A 24,207-nucleotide genomic window follows, 5' to 3' on the forward strand; every position below is an offset into this window, starting at 1 on the left:
GCCAAGTGGCAGAGAAATCCCAAGCAGTAATTCCCCATCCTGTTCATACCAGAAAATTCCAGCTATTTTCCTGTGCCAGATGGATGGAGCAGTCCTCATCCCCTTGGGTTGTGGGCACTGATGAAAGATGTGTCACTTCTAGAGCCACTCACCTCCATTCCTTGACTGCGGAGACGCTCAAGGCTCAGTACAGCCCCAGGACAGACAATATTTGATCATAGAACCATAGAATATCCCACATTGGAAGGAACCTGTAAGGATCGTGGAGTCCCACTGTTGGCTCCACACAGGACCACCCAAAACTCAGACCATGTGACAGAGAATGTTGTCCAAATACTCACTGAACTCTGGCAGCTCTGTGTCATGACCACTGCCCTGGGGAGCCTGTCCCCACCACCCTTTGGTGAAGAATGTTTTCTTGATTTCCAACCTGACCCTCCCCGTATATTTAATACCCAAAGAGAAGAAGCAATACCCAACACCTTGCTGACTCAGGAGATTATCCAAACACTTCCCTTCCGAGTCAACAGGACACCCCACACAAGAAGAGACCAGACATGTCTGTTGATTTTTTTTGTTGACTTTTAATTTCACCTTGCTACGTGATTCCTGACAGTGTCAGCATCTCCTGCCGGGTCAGCCACCTCCAGACCCTGCTACATTCAGTGTCAAATCAAGCTGTGCCAATCAACCAGTGTTCTGAGCCTCGCAGCTATTCATTGCATGTCTTTATATTGTTTGGGAACAGCAGCACAAAGGGACACAACGCATGAAAACGAGACGGGGATGAGGCGATGGTCGGCTGAAAGCTCGACCTGGAGAACTTGCAGAGATGGACCTGTGCATAGGGTGGGAGATGCAAGGCTCCTTCCTCCTGGCAGCATGGGCTGGTGCCTCCCGGAGCCAGGACATCACTCCACACCACCCCATCACCCACCTCTGGGTATGGGATGGGTCTGTGCTGGAGGAGAGAGGTGGGGATGTCTCCAGCTCCAGCACCAAGCACCAGCCACACTGAGTGGCAGGGACAGGATGCCATCACCTTGCTGTCCCCACCACCCTTCTGGTGAGGAATCTGCTGCAGAATTCACCTCAAAACAAGTGGGGTAACCTGAGAGTACCGAAAAGAACCAACCCCAAAACCCAGACCTACCTCCTGAAACAAACAGGTGTTCCTTCCCTGCCGCTGGGCTTTTGCAACCTAAACATAACGTTTATAAAAAGTAAATTATTTCATCTTATAACTTAAGTGCATTGAGTATTTCCTTAAATATGGTTCACGCTGAAAATAAAGTTACTTTCACTGTACAGTAAATTTCTGATAGACTTAGGAATAAACTTTGTGGATACAATCTGGCGGGACATCCCCGCACACAGCCGCACGGCTCTGCACACACGCGTGCCACACACGTACACCCAGCCCCACATCCTGGGGAGACGTCTCCAGGCTTCTACATCTGCACGGCAACCTGAATCCAACCCGCCAGCTGCCCAACCTGCCCCTAACCCTAGGATCCTAAGAGAAACGTGAAACTATGCAACCCAAAATTTGTTGGGTCCCTGGGCATCCCGAGCTACAAAATGTCATGGGACAATGTGCCGTTGCAGAGCTCTGCCATGCTCAGGAGGTGAAGTAAGAGCTCTGCATGGAATACAGGTGGTCGATGGGGTTCCCTGCCCGTGTCTGCAGTGGCCCCGCATCTGCCGTGGCAAGGAAGCAGTCACCCAGGTTGCTCAGTGAGGTATCGTCGCTGTCCATATCATGGAAGAGGGGCTCAGCACCTTGGGGAGAAAGGAGGGAGCAGTGCTGAAGGGATGCTGCATACTGCTGCAGATCCCAATGTCTGCAGCCGGCTCCTACTGGGACAGCAAAAGCCTGCTGAGATGTTCTGGGGGTGCTGTGCCATGCCAGGGTGCTAAACCCATATGCATTAACATCATCAGAGAGGTGCTGGCACCGTCAGAGATGCTGAGATGGCATCAGCAGAGAGATGGTGGAACTATTAGGATGGAGGCGGCACCATCATGGGGGAGATGGCACTCATAACCTTCCTACCAGAGCTGCCTTCTTTCTGCTCCCCTTGGCTTTGAGTCCAGCTGCTGGCCACCAGTTTTGCACTGCGGGGGTTTTACGGCAGCAGAGATTGCTGCCTTCCCATAACTTGCTACACCCCTATCATGCAGCCCACCCTTTGACATTGTGAGGACAAACAAGAGTGCAAATCCAGGGGATTTGTGGCCTGCTCCCCCTCTCCCTACAGCCTTACCATAGGGGTGCATGTGGTCTCCAGGCATCTGCGGGGGGGTGAGCCCTTGCCGGAAGGGGTCGGAGCTATAGACCTGCTCCATGCCCAGGAGCTGCTGTGGGGGTTGCAGAGCGGTGTAGGGGTTCATAAGCCCCTCCAGCCCCCCAGGGCCACTGCTGTTTGGCTGGGCTGCAAGACAGGAGCGAGTTGTTGGCATGGTGGGGTTATGGTTTTTTGGTGGAAAGGCTTGGAAGGCCCGGAGAGGGCCTTTTGGGGTGGGAAATGGGGAGGGTTGGGTACCTGAGCTCAATCTCTGTGTGTTCTGCTGGTCCTGCTGTTGCTGCTGCTGCCTCCTGGCCAGTTTCTTCATCTGGGTGAAAAGAAGGGGAAAGAGCAGAGGGTCATGACACAGCTGCGGGGAAGGGCAGGAGGGGGCCCCTGAACCCACCTTTGCTCTCTGGTTCTGGAACCAGACCTGCACCACACGTACGCTCAGCCCTGTCTCGGCTGCCAGTGTCTCCCGCACCTGGAGGAGGAACAACATCTCAGTGGGACTCACATAAGATATGGGGGATTCAGGAGGGGGCAAAGCTATTGCCCAGCCCCCAGGCCACCCCCAGAGTCCCCATACCTTCCTGCAGGGCTTGGAGGAGACCTCAAAGGATGCCTTGAAGGCCCTGCGCTGTTGCGTGGTCAGGATGGTGCGTGGGCGCTTGGGTCGCTTGTGGTCCTTCCCCTCCTCTGCTCCCTTTGTTGAGGCTGGGCCCATTTTGCAAACACTGTCTTCATCGTCACTTTTACCTGGGGATGGGTACAAACAACAAAAGGGACCAGGATTCAGGTCCCTCTATGGGGCTGGATGGCTGTGCTGTCCTCATCTTCACCCACCAAGGTGCAACGCAGGTTGGCCAACACACATCCTTCCCCCTCGTGAACTGTAAATCACTTGCAGCCTTTTCCAGCAAGCTCATTATTTGTTAATTGCTAACAAAACTGAGTTGCTTGTTAGAAACCATGCAACGCTCAGCAGGCTGCAAGGAGTTGCCTGGCCCATGTCCCACTGTGGCACTGTGGTGTCTCTAGGATGCAGGGACATATGCAAATCTGATGCCCATAGCAGGAGGATGCAGTGTGAGGATGATCCCCACTCACTCCTGCTTTGTGGGATGTCTCCTGTGCTTATCATCTTGGGACACCTTCCACATGCAACACAGCACTGGTAGTGCCCAAAGGCACCGGAGCAATGGTTCCCAGGAAGAGGGATGCTGTGCCCATGGCCACACCGATCAGTCAACTCCCAGTAGGTGTTTAAGTGGCTTTTTGGGATCTGGATGTGAGTTTCACCATTGAGTTTACTTTTGGTGGAGGGGAAGAAGTTTAACAAATGCCTGGATTTGAGACCTGCACTGATGGAGACACTGAGATGCCTTTGCACCGCCGCAAGGGGTGCCTGCCCCAGTATCCCTAGTCTCAAAGGGGATGAGCTCAGCACACAATGCTCAGGCCCACACTGCCGTGCTCTGGGAAGGGGAAAAACCCACTCCGATCACTACCCCCCTTTCCATTCCCCCAGCACCTGCTCCCCAAATCCCTCCATGTGTCAAAGGAGAAGTGGAGCCGGATTTGGCTGGGTATTACTTTTAATTAACTCTCCCTTTCAAGCCTTTCCCCAACGAGGGGGGAAATTAATGACTGTCTGGGGCTGCCCCTGACGTCACCTGGGAAGGGGCCAGGGTGGGGGACATTGTGCATGCCCCCAGCCCGACTTGCCGGCACGGGGGGGCCAGTGTGGCCGCAGCAGGGCCGGGACATTCCTCGCCTGGGAGGATTTAGGAAGAGGAGAACAGTTAGGACGCTTTTAATTGGAAACCGGGGTCCTCTTTCAGAGGGGCTTGTTTGCTTAGGCTCGGCTGTGGTGGGCTCGGAGGAGGCAGTAATTGAAGTGAGGGTTGGGGAGATTACAGGCAACATATGGCTTGCTTTTTATCTGCACTTTCTCATAAAGTGGCCTTTACTGTGCAGAGAATGGGGGGGTTGGAGGAGCAGACAGCCCTGCGGGGACACCCAGCTGCAACCCTGGATGAGGGATCTGAAGGTGCTGAGGGTTCAGAATGGGCTCCCACCATCGAAGGGGGTGCGTGGCACTGGTGGGCCCCATGCTGTCCCTCTGCATGACTCCGCTGGGACTTTTCTACTGAAAGTAGTGTGCTCCTGGGGAATTTCTGCAACGCAAAGCCCTCATCTTGGCCAGCAGCTGGGAGCGGGGCCGGCCATGGGCTGATGAGCCACGGGGGAGAAAAGCTCCCCAACCTTTCCCAAAGTGCCCTTTTCCCCCAGTCGGAACAAACTCAAATTGTTGTGGGATCAGCAGCTGATTCTGTTCTTTTCCTGCCTGACATTTTTTCCTCAGTTCCTATTTTAACTAAAGGCGTTTGCATCCCCCATAGAGCAGAACTCCCTGTGCCGCAGCCACTAGGACATCCCCAGCACACTTTCCCAGGGTTCCAGCACTGTGGTCCACCCTTGCTGTTCTCCTTCACTTTTTGTTACCATCACTGCTATCTGGGGAGAGATTTTTTTTGTTTTGTTTTTTGTTGTTGTTGTTGTTTTGGGGCGGAGGGGGAGGTTGTGTGAGTTTGATATTAAAGAGCTGTTGTCTTGCTTCATTCATACCCCTGTCCCGTCCATGCAAAGGTAAATCCTTCCCTCCACAAAGCAGATTTCCCTACAGCGACCTTCTTTTTCCATAGTTTGGGAAGCACCAATGCCTTTATTAGGGAAACATTAACCCAGTGCTTTCTGCTCACAGCTCATTTCCAATTTTGCTGGGTTTCTCCCTACATTTGTCATCCTGGGAATCACGCAGACATGAGTTGCATCAACTGCATATTCAGGTCTAAATGTTGATCTCGATATCCCACCACTGGTGCTGCCCCAGGGGTTCCACCCCCTGCCTTATTTCTGCAGCATCCCACCTCAGCTCTACAACAGAATTCTTCCCCCAGTGACCCCAGGGCAGGAACAGCAGATCGGGGCAATGCTGACCAGATGTCCCCTTACCAGAATCTGACAGAGCCGGGCTCACCAAACTCAGCAGCTCACGCTCCTTCTCGTAGTCGCCCTTACAGAGCAGCTGCCCTTCCTTCAGCACAAACTCGTCGCCCTTCTGCAGGCGCCTCTCGCAGACGCAGCAGCAGAAGCAGTGCAGGTGGTAGACGCTCTGCTGGGCACGCATCACCAGCTCGCTGGGCGCGATGCTCTCCAAGCACCCGGCGCACTTCACTGCGAACAACCTGTGGGAGCAAGGTGAAACCCCATGGGATGGCACCCCAGGGAGCTGCGGTGGGGTTGGTGGGCATCAGTACAGAGTGATTTTGTCACCTCGTCTGTGGATGTGCCAAAAGGACACACGTGACGGTGTGATGTCACGCATTGACCTTGTATGGGGGATGCTGGTTTGGGTCAATGTTGGTGGATTTTGTTCAGCTATGGCTGAACCATGAAAGATGAAGACCCCAATGCTCGGATGTCAAATAAATCAACACCAAACCCCTAACAGCACAATTCCCACCATGGGATGAAGGACACATCACTTACTGGTTAGGAAGCCAACCTACCCATCCAGCTTCATCCAACTGGAGGCTGCCATGGAGACCCCTCCAAAACCCCATAGAATCACAGACTCATTAAGGTTGAAAAGACCACCAAGATCTTCCAGTACAACCGTAACTGATGGCCCAGGCTGGCAGCAGGGCACTGCCATGGCCCCATCTTGGCTACAGAGTGCACTGAGGTGCCCCAAACTTCACCAGGGCAGTGAGGTTAGGGCTGAACTGAAGACTTAGAATCATAGAATCATGGAATGGAAAAGACCGTAAGATCTGCCAGTCCAAACATCAACCCACTCTCACCGTGCCCACTGACCATGGCCCTCATGGTGCCACACCTCTGCTGTTCATTATGGTCTTGTTGACTTGTTGACCAAATGGAAAAGAAGCTCAGATTGTTCTTTGGCAGTGATGTGACAATGGTTGCAGCATTCTTAATTGTACAGTCCGTAATAATAACAATGAGAGCAATAACCTATAGCTTTAAGCAGAGCTTGTCCTTGACTTTTAGTGCCCTGATCAAGAAGCTCAGCAGCACAATCACTGATTTACAGCTGGGGAAACCGAGCGTGGAGGCAAACCTGGGCTGAGAGCTCAGTGCAAAATTTGGAGGTATCAAAATAGAACCTCCCCACTACCCCAGTCATCTATGCTTTTGGCTTGGATACCATAAAAAAAAATTAAAAAAAAAACCTCACTCCTTACCCAGCCTTGTCTTAAATATCTGTGGGAACAGGACATCAGTATTCTCTGTTTTGATGACTCTGACCCAGAAAGAGAAGGCTGAAGTCAGCACACATCTGAGGTTATCTACGTGCGTCCCTGGTGCCCTGGATGTGTCCCCAGGCAGGACCTGCATGGGAACACCACTGCTTCGCCTCAGCTGTTCAGGCCCCCAGTTCACTGCTGGAATTACTGGTTTTTAATACAAAAGGTCACCGAGCTCTGATTAAACACTTCCAGCAGCACTGCGTGCTTGTTCCTCTGCCCGTCTCCCTCATCCCTGCGTGATCTCTAGGAATGGAGCTGCCTGCCCAAGAGCCACAGTTTTAGCCCTTATTTTGTGGGTGCACTTACAAAAAAAAACCACCTCAGGAATGCAAAGTGCTGAGTCAGCCCTGCTGCTTAGAGGAGAGAAACAGATGTACAGGATAAACCCATCAAAAACTGGGGGGGGGGAAATGTCTTCCTTTCATTTCCTCACCCAACAGTGGCTCAGTATCTCTCAGCTGTGCAAGCCTGAGGGGATGAGCAGGCAGCAGCTGGTGGCATCTGTGCCCGCCTCAGTGACCAGCAATGCCCGCCGGGACAAGCACCGGGAGGGGACTGCCCCCAGCTGCCAGATGTGCACACAGCTGGAGGGAGGACTCCCACCCTCCTTGAGTGCTGAGGGCTCAAGGGATAGGGCACAGAGTCCCTGAAGGTACCTGTTGTGCTTTTCAGCTGTTCCAGCCATGAGGAAGGCAGCCCAGTGTCAGCGCTGCGCTCATTCCGTCTGTCATTACGTCTCTCTTATGTCAAAGGGAGGCAATTTGTACCCACAGGGTAATGCATCCTCATCCTGTTTAAATGGAGTGCAAGCCTTACCTGTTGGGATTGCTGTGCTCTCAGTGATAAACCTCTGATAAGCTGCTAAGACAGTGCAAGCAGATCTTCATGAAAGAATCACAGAATGGTTTGAGCTGAAAGGGACCCTTAAAGGCCATCTGGTTCAACCTCCCTGCACTGGACAGGGTCACCTACAGCTCCACCAGGTGCTCAGAGACCCATCGAAAGCCTCAGCAAAACCCTGGAAGAGAGTATTTATCAATTCTGCATTCCCCATCCTCACAGAATCACTGAAAGCTGCCAGCTTCTGCACATGGCCAAAGCCCGAAGCTATCATAACGGCAGCACATCCTATGTCCTGCATCCCACATCACACATCCCACAACATACACCCTACATCCCACATCCCTGACCCACACTTTCCCATGGGGCCATCGCAGCACCCGCTGCCCCCTCTGTACTCCTTTATGTGGAGGTGATGCTTTGAAAGGGGCTGTGATTGACGGGCGCTTCCCGGCTGCTGTCTGTCTCCAGCTGCCTGCATGCGCCGCATACAAACGGGAGCCCCTCCGGGTTGAGAACAGTGATATTCAACACTGACGGACAAATCCCAAACACCACTGAGGTTGGTTTCGGTGCAGCTCTGCCGGGTGGGTTCACACCCCCCTGGGATGCTCTTTGCAGCATCCGTGTTCCCTTCTCTGGTCAGCCCCAGCCACAGGGGCCATCCTTAGGGCAGGGAAAGCCATGGGGCATGGCTTCTTCCAGGGGGTGTGATGGCACATTCACCCCCAAGAGGACAGACGCATGGGGACAGCGAGAGGCACGGGGAGAGGGGCTCAGTGCCACCGAATTGAGATGTCCTGGCACCCAGCCACCTCCTCACTCACAGGACAGGGGACAGTGGGAGTGGGGCTGTGGAGAAACACCGATCACTGTCAACCCCAGCACCCAGCACTGGGTTTGGGATGTGGCTCATTCCAGGTTGCCCTGTCCCTATAGGTCCCCAAAGTGGGGCGCCAGTGCTCCCCCAGCCCATGCCCCGGGCTGTCCCCTGACCCCTCTGTCTCCCTGCTGCCCCCTCCTCCCCCCGAGGCGGACAAGTGTTCCCTTTACTGCCTGGCAACGGCGCCTGGGCTAAGCTTGCTAAAATATGAGTGGTTTTTGGCCGCAGTACCAGAAGGCTGCAGTCCTACAGAGAGAAAAAAATTGAGCACTCCATGCCATGGCTCCAGAAAGGGGGAGAATTAGATTTCACACCGAGCAGGCTGGACCATGGCATTCTTTAGTTAATGCTTAACAAACGCCCAAACAAAAGCAGCCAACTTAGCTGCATGTTTGTAAAATGTATTCTCAGCAGATTCGGGTTTATTGGGGAATTCGCTCGCTTTGCAGCAAGTGCTGTTTCCCTTTTTTTGTTGTTGTTGTTGAATTTCCCTTCTCCTCCCCCCAACCCGGCTCTGTCCCACTGGCTGGATACATCCCAGAGCAGTGGGGGGATGAAGCAACTGTGCTTTCCAGTAATCCCCTCTTACTGCTGGGTATGGGGACCCCAAGAAGCATTTCACCAAACCTACATCCCAGTTCCTGCCCTGTAGTGCAAACCGCTTCCCAGCTCCACACCCAGCCAAAAGCACAGGCAGAAAGCAAGCTCTATGGCAAGCAAGCCATAAAGCACTGAATTTTGGGGACTCCCATCTATAATATCCTGCACCACTGGGAAGGGTAACAGCCCCATGCAGCACCACTGAGCACCTCCATTCAGGAAGAACATGGGGAGTGGAGTGCATCTGAGCCGCTCCCACCCCACCATGCCCCCAAGAAAAGAGGGATAATTGAAACCCCACAATATCACTGCTCCAATTTAATATCGAGAGGAGCGCACGGGAGCCAGAGGTCAGAATTAATTACACCCCACCATATTTCAGCGCGCGGCCGCCGCTCTGCGTCCTTTCCTAGGGGAGCGGCGCTTCCACGGAGAGGTCGACAGCCATTATTAGAAAGAGCTGATTTCAACGGACCCCCAGGAGCTTTTCAGAGCCTTTGTTTGCACCGAGATTAATGGGGAGGCAAACGATGGAACAGCAAAGCCACCACCAGCAGGACGATGCACCGCGGCCACCAGCAGCCCAATGTGGCTCTGGGCAGTGCATCGGTAGAGAGGGAAATGTTGTTGATGCCATTCATTTTTTGGCAGATTAAAATGTGATTCTCTTAAAATCCTTTTTTCTTTCTTTCTTTCTTTTTTTTTTTCCCCTTGCTTTCCAGAAAGCAGGAATGCTGGATGACCCCACAGTGTGCTCGTTTTCCTGCCCTGTGGGGTGCTGGAGGCGCGCTGGGTTGCTGGGGGAGAAGAAGAGCGATTTCCACCCCCTTCCTCAGGTTGAAAAATGAAAACAAACAAACAAACAAATAAATAAATGAGCAGTGAATTTCCCTGCAGAATTTCAAAAGGAAGATTAATAAAATAGAGAAGGAAAAAAAAAAAAGGCACTTCCAACTCATGCGGGTTGTAGGCATGAGCACAGAGTAGCCAATATCCTGCGGTGCTGCAGGGTGCTTCCCGGTGCTCCAGTGGCTGTAAAAACCACTGGGCTGGATGAAATCTAAACAGAGACAGTGCAGCCTGAAATAGAAGCCAGCTGCTAGGGACCAGCATGGCAAACTGCATCTCTCCAGGCTGCATCCTGCATCTCTATGGGCTCAGCCTCAGGGTAGCTACTGTTGGAACGGGGTTTTGCATGAGCTCTGAATTAATGGAAATATTCTTCCAAAACAACATTACATTTAAGCTGTCTTTTCCCCCCAACTCGAGCTCATCTCATGTTGCAGCCCTCTCCCATGCATGCTCCCAAGAGTAAAAAACCCTTCGCATCCAACAGCTCAGAGCATCCGCAGGAGTGCAGCCCCGCAGTTATCAGTAACCAGAAAAGTGCAGTGCTGATCCTTCAACGCTCATACTCTAGTTGCTATCTGCAAGTGTGAAGCAGCCTCAGGCCCTGATACAAGTGTAAGAGTCAGTGTCCATCAAAGGGACAATGCTCAGGGATCCTACAAGTGCTCAGCACTGAAGCTCATACGACGCTTCCTCACGACCTCAGCTCCCTTCCTTTACTTGCACATGATACACCATACAATATTTAATCACATATACAGATAATTATTATCTCTATAATGTATACTTGTATATATTTATATAATAGAATAAAATAATTACACTGGACTGGAAAAGCAAACACGCGTTCTCCAGGAGACGGGTTCCTGCCTCCTGCTCACATGGGGTTATCACAGCCCTTCCCTGCAGCCCCCGGCGAGGCAGGATATTACTTTGTTGCTTATTCATTTTATTGCTTCTCCTTTCTAAATATTTGCTTGGCAGGGGAAGGATTCCCTTTACACCGTATCTGTTTTTTACAGGTCAATTGGATTTCTGGCTCTCACAATCCCTCTTCCCCCTCAATCGCGTTTGCAAAACAAATATTAGTTGTACCAATTAGCAGAGGCAGCTCAGCACTGTCGGCCCCACACCAGGAGGCTCTCCTGGCCCCAAAACAGTGTTGTGGAAGCTCATGAGGGGCTTTGAGGGCCCCAAGGAAGACATCAGCCGAAAGGACAACACACAGCACTGCGGCAAGGCAAAGCTTTGCAGGCATTGACTCACTGCTGGGGTTCTCCCTGTTCACTCTGAAACCTAATGAGTACAACCAACAGATGCCACTGACAACACGAACAGACGTAGCAAGGTAGATTGAATCCATCAACCCCCAAAGCCACCTACCCATAGCAGAGCAGCAGAATCCACATTTCTTTCACTGAAAGACTGAATACAGCACTTGCCTGGGGCAGGCATGGGGTAGGCCACCACAGATCCCATTACTCAGCACGGGCGGAGGTGACAGGGTGGCCGTATGCATTGGAAGCACACTGCTAAATATGTCCCTCCCGTGCCAAAAGTCACAGTCGCAGGCAAAGGTATGGGGAGGAGGGGGAAGACAGAGGGCACACGTCTGGTACCTAGCACTGCATCCATGTAGGGCAGCAAGAGCCACATCCCCCCCTTCACATCGAGCGCATCCCTTCTTCCCGGTGACATCCCTGCGATGTCACCCCTGGCCCTTGTCCCTCAGCCCACAGAAGGTCAGCCCCAGCAGCATGCTCACCACATATGGTGATTGGTTTGCTTTGGGTCCGGCCATCCCTTCACTGCAGCTGGGTGAACAATTCACAGGGCATAAATTTATCCAGCAGATTTCAGCCCACGTGCTGTTTGCTAAGAGCCAGTGCAGAGTCTGTATTTTATCCCTTCGGGTTTCTTTGGCATGCAGTCAACCTCCTGACCCTGATCCACTCGCAATCGGTCAAGAGCCACATTCTACCCCCCTGCCTGCATCGTACTGTCCCACATCACGCTGCAACCCCTGTACCTCAGTGGTACCCCCAGACATGGGTGCCCCGAGTTTCACCATCTCTTTGCCCCCCTATTTATAGCCATGTGCGTGGGGAGGTGACCGAGCTGCTGAGCGCGTGATGGCAAATGCTGCTCCTGGACGTCACTGAATCCTCCTGCGACTGTTCTGCCCTTGGGGTCAACCAGAAAACCCCTCTTGGTGACACCAGTGTTGCAGACCTGCCCCTGCAGGCTTTGTGAACCACATCTGGGAGAGCCTTTACTGGAGGAGGAAAGAGGAGAGCATCCCTTTGTGAAGCAAACATATAAAACAATGTCAGCAATGGGAAAATAATGTAGAGAAAAAGGGCAATGTGAGGGATTGGGTCTAGAATCAGCCTTTATCTGACATCTTCATCGGTTATCGCAACAAGGGACTTAATTAGCATGTTAATAACATTAGCAGGAGATAATAAACTGGAGAAGATGGGAAGGGGGCCCTGGAGAGAGATCACAGAAAGACAAAGGATAAGCAATGCCGAGTGCGCTTCCATAAGCTGAGCACCCAAGCTGACTAAATACTACCTTGTCCCTAAAATACATCTGTGCCTCACCATAGCACTGATGTCACAGCACCCCAGGCCTCTGGAGGATCTAAGGACAAGTCAATTCCTCTCACTGGAACTAGGACTGGTGCTAGAGTGCACACAAATTCGGGAGGCTCTTGGCCACACAGCAGCCCTGCATCAGGAAAGGGCAGGAGTTCTATCACCCAAATGGGGATTAGAAGAGGTTCCTGATGCACGAGTAGCTAGAGGCAGAAAGGGAGGAGGGAGATACTCTGCAGTGATTTGTGGGCTGTTCCTGGGCTGTCCTCGCTGCCAGGTCTTGGGCAATGGGATGACTTTTGTTGCAAACTGGAAGAACGGGAGACATATGTGAAGGAGGAAACTCACATTCCTCTCTCATAAGAAATCCGTTCTCACTTTCCCCCAAATCGCTCGTACACCCAGAGCTCAGCCTCTCCAGGCTGCCTTGGACACCGTCCCCCTCCCACGCCCAGATGACCTACTCGTCCAGAAATGGCCGGGGCGGGATGCTCTCCTCCTCCCTGCCCGTGGACAGCAAGCAGAGAGGATTGTGCATCCTCCTCTATGGAGTGAGATATAGAAAATATTGGATACATCCAGTTTATGAAGTCCTGAGACCCTAAAACTTGCCATTGGCTTCACTGGGGCTGTGGGTCATGAGGACTCTTCCCGTCTGCAGGGTGGGGATTTCACTTGGTTAAAATGCTCTCCCCATTTCCCAGCCCAGCATGGTGTGGGGAGATGCAGGTGCTCTCATGCAAAGTCAGAGCCTTCCCAAGAGCTTGGCAAATAAATACCTGAGAACTAACAGTCTGAATCAAAGCACCATGGAGCCCCCCAGGCTATGGAGCCTGCCACTGTCACCTCCTGGGCAATCCTTCCTGCTCCCTCTCACAGAGCGTTAACTCTGAAACCTACTAATTATTGTACAACCTGCTGAACACCTTACAACCTGACACCTCCTGGGCTGGGCAAAGCAAGGGGACCCCCATGTCACTGAATGGGCTGATGCTGCACCCTCCCGGGGCACCCAATCACCAGCTGGACTTGCTTTTTCAAGCCTCAGTTCCTCAAGCAGGCAGAAAGGCCGTTATTAGGGCTCTAGGCAGACAAGAGGCTGCGTTCTTCCCCCATCAAAGGATGTGCAATTCCCAGTGCAGCACTTCTCATTGCATAGATATTGGATTTGGGAAATACTTTCTGCCACAGGTGAAGCACTTTTCCCCCTCCCCATAGTGCCCCTTTCAAATGAGGGAGGCTGTAGGCAGCATCCCGATGTGCTTCAGATATAACAGCACCCCTCTTCTCTCCCCTCCAGCCTTCCTTGTAGCGCTGTGTGAATCCAGCCCAGCAGCCACCCCACTAATCTCGTTTTCCAGGTTGTAAAACCCCTCCTTGGTTGCTGGGACAGAGCCTAACCTCGCCATGCTTCTAATAGCCTCGAGGTCCTCAACGGGGAATCGCGCCCAGTTTCTGCAAACTATTATCTCACCTAATTCCCTCCATCCCGTCACTTAAGGATTTACAACACAACCTCCTCTGAAATGGTTTCTGGTAAATTCTTTGAAAGCCCTTCTGGTGCTCGCATCATCGTCAGGGTCAGCAGTGCATTAATGGCAGAGCATTTACGCGCCGGGTAACTCATCCCCTGGCAAGTGTGTTTGTTTGTGCTTTTTAAATTCAGGAAGCAATTAATAGTTGCCACAAAAGCAACATGCTTCTCTTGGGCGAGGGCCATAAAGCCTTGCCTCACTTTGGGGAGTTCAGATGCTGCCGTAATCCTCAAGGAGGAGGTTGTGGATGGGGCTTCTTCTTGGGGTTCTTACACACCTGTAACCCTGAGAGATGGGACTCCTGAGCCAGTTTGAGGGGGGTGTTTTGGGAAACAGCACAGATAACATTGACATGATCTGAGCACCTTCCAGATCAGCCTGAAGCCAGAAATGCTCCCACTGACAGGCAGGGGAGGACTTTATTAAAACTCCTTATTGTGGCACCTGGAGATTTTAAGAACAATTGGACAACAAAGATAAGGCTACGGTGAAGTCAAGCTCCCTGCATACTCACCAGGCATCCTGCAGGAAGCTGAAATACCCCTCCCCTGAAGCTCAGCTTGGTTAGCTCACCATAAAAACCCATTACTGGAGCCCAACATTCTCTGTTCACCCCCAAAACTCCCATCCCTGGAATCCAATTTGGTTGGCTCACACCAAAAACACCATCCCTGGAGATCATCATCCTCTACTCACCCCCCAAAGCCCAGCATCATCTCCTCACCTCAAAAGTCCCCATCCCTGGATCCCAGCATTCTCAGTTAACCCCCCAAATTCCTACTACTGGAGCCCAGCTTGATTGGCTCACTCCCGAATCCTCACCCCTGGAGTCCATCACTCCCTTCTTACAACAAAAAAACGGCAGCACAAGGAAAGCAGAGGCAGTAGAACCTTTCCAACAGAGCTTTCTCCTTTCTGACCAACACAGCCTCCCCACCAAAACCACCCTCTGGATGCTGAGCCCCCTGCTTCTAGGAGCCATGCTCCCTTCCCACATCAGCCCCCCCCTCAGCCATCAGCAAGCAATGATTTCCAGCCATACCCTCTGCACAAGACTCCCAGCAGCTGCAGCCCGACCCATGCACATCCTCTCCCTAATCCTTCCTGCTCCAGTCCCTGGCTTCTATTATTTTCTGGCAGGAGTGAGCACCGCATTAACCCTCATGCACAGCTCGAGCATCTCTCAGCACATCCCAACCTGGATTCAAATTATAAATGAAATGTTCTTGTAACAAGAGAATTTGTGAGGGCCAATTGTCCATCAATATTATAAACCCCCGCTAATTCTTATTTAACAAGCCATCCAAAGGGCCCCTCACAATGGCTTTGTACAACCAGTTTTGTTACAAGAGGGACTGCCTCTTCCCAGAGAAGGCCGTCCAGCATGATTTCTCCAGCTTTTGGGAAAGTCCTGAAGTCGGGGAATGTTTTCTGTGTGCCACATGTGATGCACATACACGGGATCAGCATAGAGCAGGTACCCAACAGCGTGAAACAGCCCTGGTTTTCAGGCTCCCAAAAAGGGGCCAGGAGGAGCCCCAGTACCCAAGCTCCCTGCTGACCTTGAAGCACAGGGCTGAGATGGTTGGCATCATATGACAGGTCCCAATGCACGGCGGGCTCTGCTCAGAGAGGACATGCTGTCAGACGAATTTAACACCCGAGAGCATTCCCAATCCCACTGGAGGAATTCCTGGCAGGGGCTCAGGAATCGCCCACCAGTGCAAGCAGCCAAGTGCCATCACACTGGTTGGGCTCCAGATGACCGATTCGGTCCTTGTGGCTGGTGGGCTGGCAGCACACATGACAAGAGGTTCCCATCAATGCTGCTCTTATATGCCATCGTTTGTTTGAGAATGGTCTTTTAAATAAGCCTACAGCTAATGGGCTGCAAGAAAGGAGGTCCACATGGATGTCCTGTCCCTGGAGGTGCCCAAGGCCAGGTTGGTGAGGCCACGGGCAGCCTGACCTGTCAGAGGACGTCCTTGCTCATGGCAGGGGATGAAGCTGGGGAGATTTGAGGTCCCTTACAACCCAACCATTCTATGATTCTCGAGGTGCACAGCATGGCAGCAGATATTGCAAGAGCAACAATCTGGAATGGAGGCACCCCTCAAGGAACGACATGGAAAGAGCTGATCCTCAGAGGCCAACTTCTTGGAGTTTCCCAAACCATAAGAGATGCTTGAAGCTGGAAGCCTCCCTTCCCACTACACCTGACGGCCTCCAGAGCCAGGCTGGCATTTTTAGAGAGGCCTGAAGAGCACCTCTATCACAGAGCTGGTCCCAGGAAAGAGCAAGCTAGACCCTGCCCTTCCTCTTCTTTCTCCTTGTCCCTTCTGGCTGGCCCCAGCCCCAGGTTCTGGAGCACAAAAAGTCAGATCTGCCCACACTGCTGTGGGGCCCTGAGCCAGCTCTGGCCCTAACCTCAGGATGAAAACATCGGCTCCGAAACACAGCAACAGGGAAAACAGACAGGACATGTGCACAGCCAAAGATTCCCATGATGGGCAGTGCTCCTACATCAGGGTTGGGAGAACAGGTGATCTGGGGCACCTGCTCTAAGCTACGGGTTTCAGGGGGTGCCGCATTCATTTGGGGCAGGCTCCCAGCAAGCAAGGTGAGCAAGGGATTACCTTCCAGCCCCACAAACCCAAGAGAAGCTGTTGGTGGGGATTTGGCAGCACTGCTCCAGCCACATCCCCTGTGATGCTGGTGGGAGTCAGGTGGGGACACCTGAAGGGGACACAGCTGGGTCATGTCATGGGTGTCCCAGCACATGACGCAAAGAAAAGAGCAGGTGGGAAGCGTGGAAGTAATGGGTCCAGGCCAGAGCAGCCACGAGAAGCCAGAAAGTGTGTTCAGCTATTTTTATCTGCAGGGCCCAACACTTAATACTTTCCTATCTCCCACAAAATGTCACTCGAGTGCCGGCCGAAAGTTTACACCGCTCACAGACAAGGGCTGAAACCTGAGCACGTAATCCCTGCCCCAGTCAGAAGTTTTAGTGGGATTCACAGCGTCTGGTTGGGGAAAGATGAGGGGGAAAAAAAAAAGAAAAAAAAAAGAAAAAAAAAAAGCTTTTCCAACCTGAGGAATTGTAGCTGGGGTCAGGAGATTCAGGACAGGCAGCACAGAGAGTCACCTGTCCCATCTGCAGGACATGGGCATCGCTGCCCCTCAAACTGAGTGCATCTAATGACCCCAAATGCCACCCTCTCTCTTCCATCATAGGCTCCCTTGCTTCCATAAAGGCACAGCAGAGCCTGGCCATTGTTAGGCTCACATCCTGCACCCTCTGCACCACTTGTACACAGCTCAACATGAGCAAACAACGTGGAAAAGCAACTCTGTGGGATCCAGAAATCGTCTCCTGCAGAAAGGAGCGGGGTGAGAGCCCCCAGGAACCCACGGCCAAGGCAGAAACCCACATTCCTGGGATGGCCAAGAAATGACCACATCTATCTCCCTCCATCTCCGGTTTCTGAAGCATCGCCGTCCAAGAAACTCCGGTGGATTGGCTGCAGTTAAACAGAGGCACGCAAAAACCATAGTGCTGTGACTCCAGCAACTCCACAAACATCTCACATACTTTTAAGGACGTTGAAGAAATACATGTTTCCCCCCCCCTCCTTCCACTCCCCCTCCTTCCCACCCCCCACCTTCCTTCCCCTTTTTGTGAATTTATTAAAAATAAAATAAAAAAAATGCCTCGAGGGATAAAGTCATTTAGAACTACTTAAGAAACACAAAGCATTAAAAGAGTCCATAATTATTTCTCTGCCAAGGGCTTGTCAGTTTGAAAATCCCCGCTCTTGAACCACTAATCCTCATGGAAAAGAAAAAGCCACGCAGCTCCGGCAGGATGTGCTGGCGGTTGCCTTTTGCTGCCTTTTTCCAGGAGGCTGCAGGGGAAGGCGTGGGCTCAGCTCTCGTTTCGTTAGCACCTTTCACCCACAACGCTTTCCCCGATGGATGGAGCTGGACGTGACGCGCGAGGCTCCGCCGGCGCCGGGATGGGGAGGGAAGGACCAGGGCTGGTGTTTGGAGGCAGGATCGCCTGAAACAGGCGAAATAAATCAGCACGGGGTGGGGGCAGGTTGAGTTGAAAAGCCAAGGGTTCAGGGAGTTGCTGGGATTGTTATTGTGCCGTTGGAAATAGTAAAAAGAGACGTTATTGGCAGCAAAATTGTGCTTTCTCTGCAGGAAGGGGTGGGCCATCCCGGCAGAGCCGGGTGGATTTGAGCTCTCCAGGTTCATTCTAGCCTTGTCATGTGACTTCCTATGGGATGGGTGGCACCAACTCACCATGGCACCAGTGTGCCATGGGGTCCTTTGGTGGCCATGGAAAAGTGGCCTCGTGAAAGCAGCCGCATCCCCAGCTGCATCACACTCACAGTACAGATGGTTCCTCCCCACTTGCTTGAAGAGCCTAAAAATCACCTCAGAGCTCTCTCTTCATTCACACAGACCTAAGAGGACACCATAAGGGTCCTTCACTCATCCTGGATCTCCTGTCCCATCACTTTCTCCCAACCCATCTCCATACCCAATCCTCTCATCTTCATAGTTTTGCATATCCTCAAGGCATTGCATGCAGGAAACCTCTCCTCCCTTCTGTTTCACCTCAAGCCAAAGCCGAAGCAAGCTCAGGCTCCGATCTGGAAGACTTTAAGCATCATTAAATTTTTAAGCCAGCCCACTGGGGCTCACTCTTTTGTAATTATGGATGCAGAAGGAAGGAGCAACATTCACCTGAGCAGGCATCAAGAAGATTCAAACACTTAATGGCTTTCCTAAACAAGCTCCCACACCCACAGCACTGTTTAAGAGGACGATGCTCGACAGCACTCCAGTGCTCTGCCCGGCAGATATACATAATTAAGCACTGCATCTCACCATTGCCAACCCAGTTGTCCATGAGTGAGTCAGAGCCATCCTATCACACTGGAGACCACCAGTGCCCAGCCATGAAGGCTTCCACCCATGGCTTTGGCCAAGTCTGCAGAGACTATCTCTACTTCACACATTCTTTTGCAGGATTAAATATTTTTAACGGGGCCAACAAGTGCTGAGCAGAAATGTCAGCAATCAGAACACCCCTATGTATTCAGGATGGGGGCATCTAGAGGGAAAAACCCTGCCTCTCTCTAATAAAAAATTGCTGTGTCTGAGCACTGTTGTCAAACTATCTCCTCTTTCCAAATCTTTCATCCAAACGCTTCCCTGAGCTTTCAATAGCAAAGACAGCAATCCAGCCTCCCTCTTCCTGCTCAGCTGCTCCAGAGCCAGGGGCTCTCAGCACACACAGGGTCTGGCAGCCGTGCCCGGAGGGGTTTGGGGCCGGGAGGCGGTGTTCCCTGCAGGGATTTTCCACGGTGGCGGCAGAGGCGGAGGCCGGGAAGAGGACAATGGGCAGAGGAACGATGGCCGCGTGAAAAAGCATTTGTTCCGCTGTCAAGGACAGAAAGCTCTCCCCGGGAGTGGTGCTCGGAAATGGAGCCCACGAGGGAAGGAGAGGGGAAGGGAGCGGAGATGGTGCAGCGGAGGATGGATGCAGTGGGGCAGGAGTGGCGCTGGCTCTGCAAGGATGGCACTGCCCTTTTAGGGGGTTTTCACAGGTTCTGGCCATCCTCATAGTTCACTTCTCTCAGAAGTTACAGTCCCTGCAACACTGCCTTTGGTCAACTTTCTGTGAAGGTGGAAAACCTGTCAGCATGCACAATACAAAAACCAGGCAAACCCAGAGAAAGTCTGGAAAGCCATGCCCAAGGAAGGTGCTCAAATCGCTGCAATGCTATTTGAATCTTTCTTAGATAAATTCACCTAAAAGTGCCTCGGACACCTCTTACTTCCACATCCCTCCAGCCTCCTTTTCCTCAAGCATCCTCAGCATTAAGGGTGTCCGGAACACATCCCTTTGGCACTCACCACAAGTAGAGAACACTCAATTCAGACCCCAAATTCACAAAGATTGGAAGCAATCCTATCATCTACGGACACCCTACATAGATTCCATCGCTGCGTGCTGATGGTCTCCAGCACAGCAGGAAGGGTGGTGAGGAGCTTTGTCACATGAGACTGTTGCTCCTTTTGGGGATTGTTAGACACGATGTTAATCATAAGGCACAAACCTAACTATGGGCAAGGATAAGGCACCAAAGACACCCTCGTTATGGGCCATGGCTGAATTCAAAGTGGGGTTTGCAGCAGGAGAAAGGGTAAGTGGGAACAGAAAGTGGTGAGGAAGGATGGGGAGGGTCAGAAGAGAGACTGGAGGGAGTGCAGGCAGGACCCCATGTTAGGACCTCATCCCCTCTGACATCTCCTGCAGCTGAGGAAGGGCCCTCCCAGAGGCTGTGCCCCCCAAAGAACCCCTCCCAAACAAAGGTACCGTTTTTTTTCCAACCCAAAATTTACAAGTTCAACTTGCAGGCATTTTCTTTTGCACACAAGGCCAGGAGGGGATTTTCTTTACCATCACGCTTCCATGCATGGAGACACCCACAGGACCCCAGGAGTAGAGGAGCTGGGACTCGCACCTCTCCGCAGATGCTGGCAGCAGCACAGAGCCATCACGCAGTGCGCAGACGGCCCCGGCATCACACAACTGCCTGCCCCGGCCGGGGTGTGCAGTGCTGCGGCGGCGGGGACCCGCATGCCAGCCTGCTCCGAGCCGTGCTGGCCATCTGCTCCCGCCCGCCGCGGCTGGGGATGTGCCAAGCCGGCACGCCGTCGCCGCGCTCCCCAGCTGCGCCCCTCGGCATGGCCGCTGCTGCTCATGGGCACGGGGGCTTCCAGAGCCCACCCTCACCTCCTGCATCACCCTGCAGTGGGGCTGTCCCCATGGCGTCACCCCCAGGGTGAAGCCCGAACCTCATCATCCTCAGATAGATCAGATTTGGCCAAGCGCCGGCATTCGAGATGTTCCGTAACAAATGTCCTCTGTCCCAAATTTGCATTGCCCTAAGCGTGTAGGTCAAGAAATCTCCCGCGTGACGGCTCTGCATGGACTGTATAGCATGGGGGGCACCGGCCCCCATCTTCCCCCAAGGCCACTCCAGCTCCTTGAGAAATGCCCCAAGGAGATACCGAGACCCAGCCCAGCATCCCCAGTCTTTAATCCATCTCTCTGCAGGTTCTTGACCTCTTCACGAAAGATTAAGAAATGCAAAACATCTGGTTTAATAAATGATTCATCAATTTCGAGCGTCCAGCAAATCAGCCTCTTGCTTAAAACCGCCCTGCAACACTTTCCACGGGTGTATTTATAACTGAACACATAGCTCAGCAGTCCCATGCTTGGCCATTAACCCTCCACAGCCTTGGAACGAATGGAGTGAGGAAAACATCACACCTATTATTTTGGTACAATGCCCCAATGTCGTGCAATACCGCACCTACTGCTATTCAGTAGAACATCCCAATGACAAAAAATACCGCATATGTGGCTCTCTGATAAAACATCCCAGTGTCAAAAAATACTGCACCCACTGCTCTTCAGCAAAGCATCTCAACAGCCACCAATCCTTCTTTCAACGAAAAAACAACAAACCTCAGCATACCCCAAGGAGGATCCTTGCAGCATGACTGAGGCCACACTAATTCCTAGCCTGCATGGGGCATCAAGTGCTGCTGCTGTTCCCACTTCATCAGCCCCAGCAGTTCTTCCAACACCATCGCCATTGACGCTCCGGCAAAGGGGAGAGCCCAGCCAGAAGAGAACAGGCAGTTTGAGCAAAAAATATATTATATATACAGAATATAACAAGGCCACAGTGCTCCATGGGGCTCTGCCCCGTGTCCTTCATGTCCCCATCTCGCCTAGGCAGGAGCAGCCGCAACACAGCCGGGAAACACCCAGAGCAAGCACAACAACACCCGAGCGCAGAAATAGTTATGACTGCTTCCTTTTTCCACTCATTCTCATCCAACCCTATGGCACCGGGTGCTCTGCTGCGTGAGAGGCACAGTGAAAGGGAATTTCTTTCGTGGCTGAGAGATACAGGAGGAGGATTTTGGGTTGCAGCCCCCAGCATGGGGACGCGCGGCAGCAAAACATATGCATGCTGTAAGCTGGAAGAGTTTGTTTTGTTGTTGTTTTTTTTTTTTTTTGCAGCAATATTTCACCCCATTTCCCTCTACGTGCTCCAAACAGAGGAACAGTTAGAGAAGAAAATGTGTAGTAAATTGCATTGGAAACCCAGGAGAACCGATAGCTGAATTTCTACAGCCAAGCAAGCAGCACACCCAATCTCTGCAAAATTTTTGCCTAAAACGCAGCGCTCTCCTTTTCACCCCACGGCAGCTCATTCTTCCACTCTTCCGTAAACACTTGAAAACAAGGCCGTGCGCACAAATTCTGCTTTCAATTTTCCTTGTATCCATAGCAATTAAATCAGCCCTGCAATACAGGACCGAGGAAAAGTGAGGCAGGCACCAAGCAGGGCTGGTCCCAGCGTTGAGCCAGAGAAGTTTTTCTCCTCTGGGAGTAAAATCTCAGCACTCCAATGTGTGCTACTGCCATAGTGAGGAGCCCGGCCCGCGTACAGCTGCCTCAGGAAACAACCAGCAGCCAGCCCAGAGGCACATCCAGCAGCCCCAAAGCCAGCCAGGAGAACCAAGAGGGTACAGAGGGACATGCGGCCCAACGCTGAATTCTGCAGGGCAAGGAGCCCCTGACCCCATGGTACAGATGTGGGGGGCTCCGGTGGGGCCCCCAGCAGAATATCATGGAGCAGCGGTGATAGCAGGAGCAGAATGCGGAATAGAAAGCAGCTGCAGGAGAAGGAATCTCTGCAACTTTCTCCCTATTCCCACTGGCTTTCTTTATATATATAATATATATACACACATATACATAATAAAAAAAATTGAATACATATATATAAAAAAATTCCCATCCTCATTCCTCATACACATAGAGCCCCCCCTCCCCCCCCAAGCCCCACATTTTCCAAAGGAGAAGCTTTGGACACCTATATCCGATTTCTTGCTTTGGTGCAGGGGAAGGCTCAGGCACACAGCAGCAAGCACTGAGCCCAGCAGGACCCCGTGCCTGCCCTGTGTCTCGGCATCCCCATCCGCGTGGAGGGGGCCAACGTGTCACCTTGCCTGGAGGGCACTGGGGAAACAGCCCAGCGAGGAACGGGGGTTGGAGAGATTGTAACATTCCTCCTCCGGATGCTCAGAGGAAAATAACATGAAGAAAGAGGGGATTTTTTTTTTCCCCCTTTTTCAGTGCTTTTTGCTCCACGGCTTTGCTCTCACCAACTCCCGACAAAAGGTTTCTAAATTCCCAAAGGCAACGAAACAACTCTAAAAAAGGGAAGAACCCCCCCAGGGAGGTGGGTGCTGCTGTGCGTTGAGAGAGAACCAAAACCACATCACAGCGATGCCAACGCCTTTGGGACGCGGTGAGAGGGGATGGGAGCACGGGGCCACCGAGCGCTTTGCGGGTGGGAACAGAGTGGGGGCAAAGGGAAGGTGACAAGGGGACGACACTCACTTCTCATAGTCCAGCTTGCAGTAGAGCTTCTTGTCTCGGTAGAAGCAGGTGGTGTGCAGGGGCTCCTTGCACGACGTGCACTGCACGCAGCGCTCGTGCCACAGGCTGTCGTTGAGGCGCAGGAGGAAGCGGTCGGCGATGACCCGCTGGCACCCTTCGCACACGGAGCGGGGCGTCGCGGCTCTGCCTGCGGGATGGGGCTGGTGGCAGCGCCGGGCGGACGGGAACGGACCGAAGGAGTCGCCGCCGCCGCGTCCCCGCGGGTCGGAAAGGGGCTGGGGGTCTCGGGTGGGCCGCGGGGGGGAGAGGAGAGTGCGAGGCGCTGCTCCCGGCTGCGGGGATGGGCCCGTGCTTTAGGGGAGCTCCGAGGGAGGGGGATCGGCCCCGATTTCGTTCCGTTTGGAAAGGCGGCGGTGGAGCCGCGGCTCGGAGAGATGGCGGTTGTTTGGCAGCGGGGTGAAAACGACGAAAAAAACATAAAGAAAAGGGATGAAAGGAAAGCCTTCGTTTCGATTGGAGCGGGGGACACACGGTTTCGTGGAACCGCGGAACGAAGCGGTCGCCGGGGGCTCTTCGCGGCCGAGGGCAGCGGCGCCGGGCCGGGGCGAACCGGGAACGGAGCAGCCCCACGGACTCCACTCTACCGGGGTCCTCCCACCGTGCTTCCAGCCTCTAGGTCTCCCCGACTTACCCAGCAGAGAGGAGAAGGGGGCAGCGGGGTCCAGGGCGCTCTGCAAAGTCTCCTCCATCTTCAAGCCGTCCAGCAT

The 24,207-nt window shown here is 52.8% G+C and overlaps 1 protein-coding gene across 1 annotated transcript; it reads right to left on the reverse strand.

Moving 5' to 3' along the window:
• Positions 1-645: 645 nt before the first annotated feature.
• On the reverse strand, positions 646-24,207 carry LMX1A (LIM homeobox transcription factor 1 alpha). The gene is made up of 8 exons (XM_042819429.1): positions 24,132-24,207; positions 23,441-23,627; positions 5,307-5,539; positions 2,878-3,047; positions 2,695-2,772; positions 2,547-2,616; positions 2,268-2,435; positions 646-1,782 (listed from the first exon to the last, which is right to left on the reverse strand). Exons 1-8 carry the CDS (start codon positions 24,205-24,207, stop codon positions 1,622-1,624), a joined length of 1,143 nt encoding a protein of 380 aa, XP_042675363.1. The 3' UTR covers positions 646-1,621.

The sequence above is a fragment of the Centrocercus urophasianus genome, unplaced genomic scaffold, assembly GCF_019232065.1.
Source record: "Centrocercus urophasianus isolate 14NV4802_14NV808 unplaced genomic scaffold, USGS_Curo_1.0 seq_18, whole genome shotgun sequence".
Classification (NCBI taxonomy): Eukaryota; Metazoa; Chordata; class Aves; order Galliformes; family Phasianidae; genus Centrocercus; species Centrocercus urophasianus.

What these genes read in the sequence shown, in the direction of transcription:
- LMX1A (XM_042819429.1), bottom strand. Translation starts at nt 24,207, where the DNA reads ATGCTGGACGGCTTGAAGATGGAGGAGACTTTGCAGAGCGCCCTGGAC. An exon ending in CCTCCAAGCCCTGCAGGAAG is followed by an intron (nt 2,773 to 2,877) that starts GTATGGGGACTC and finishes TTCCTCCTCCAG; the next exon opens with GTGCGGGAGACACTGGCAGC. An exon ending in AGACCACATGCACCCCTATG is followed by an intron (nt 1,783 to 2,267) that starts GTAAGGCTGTAG and finishes TTTCTCCCCAAG; the next exon opens with GTGCTGAGCCCCTCTTCCAT.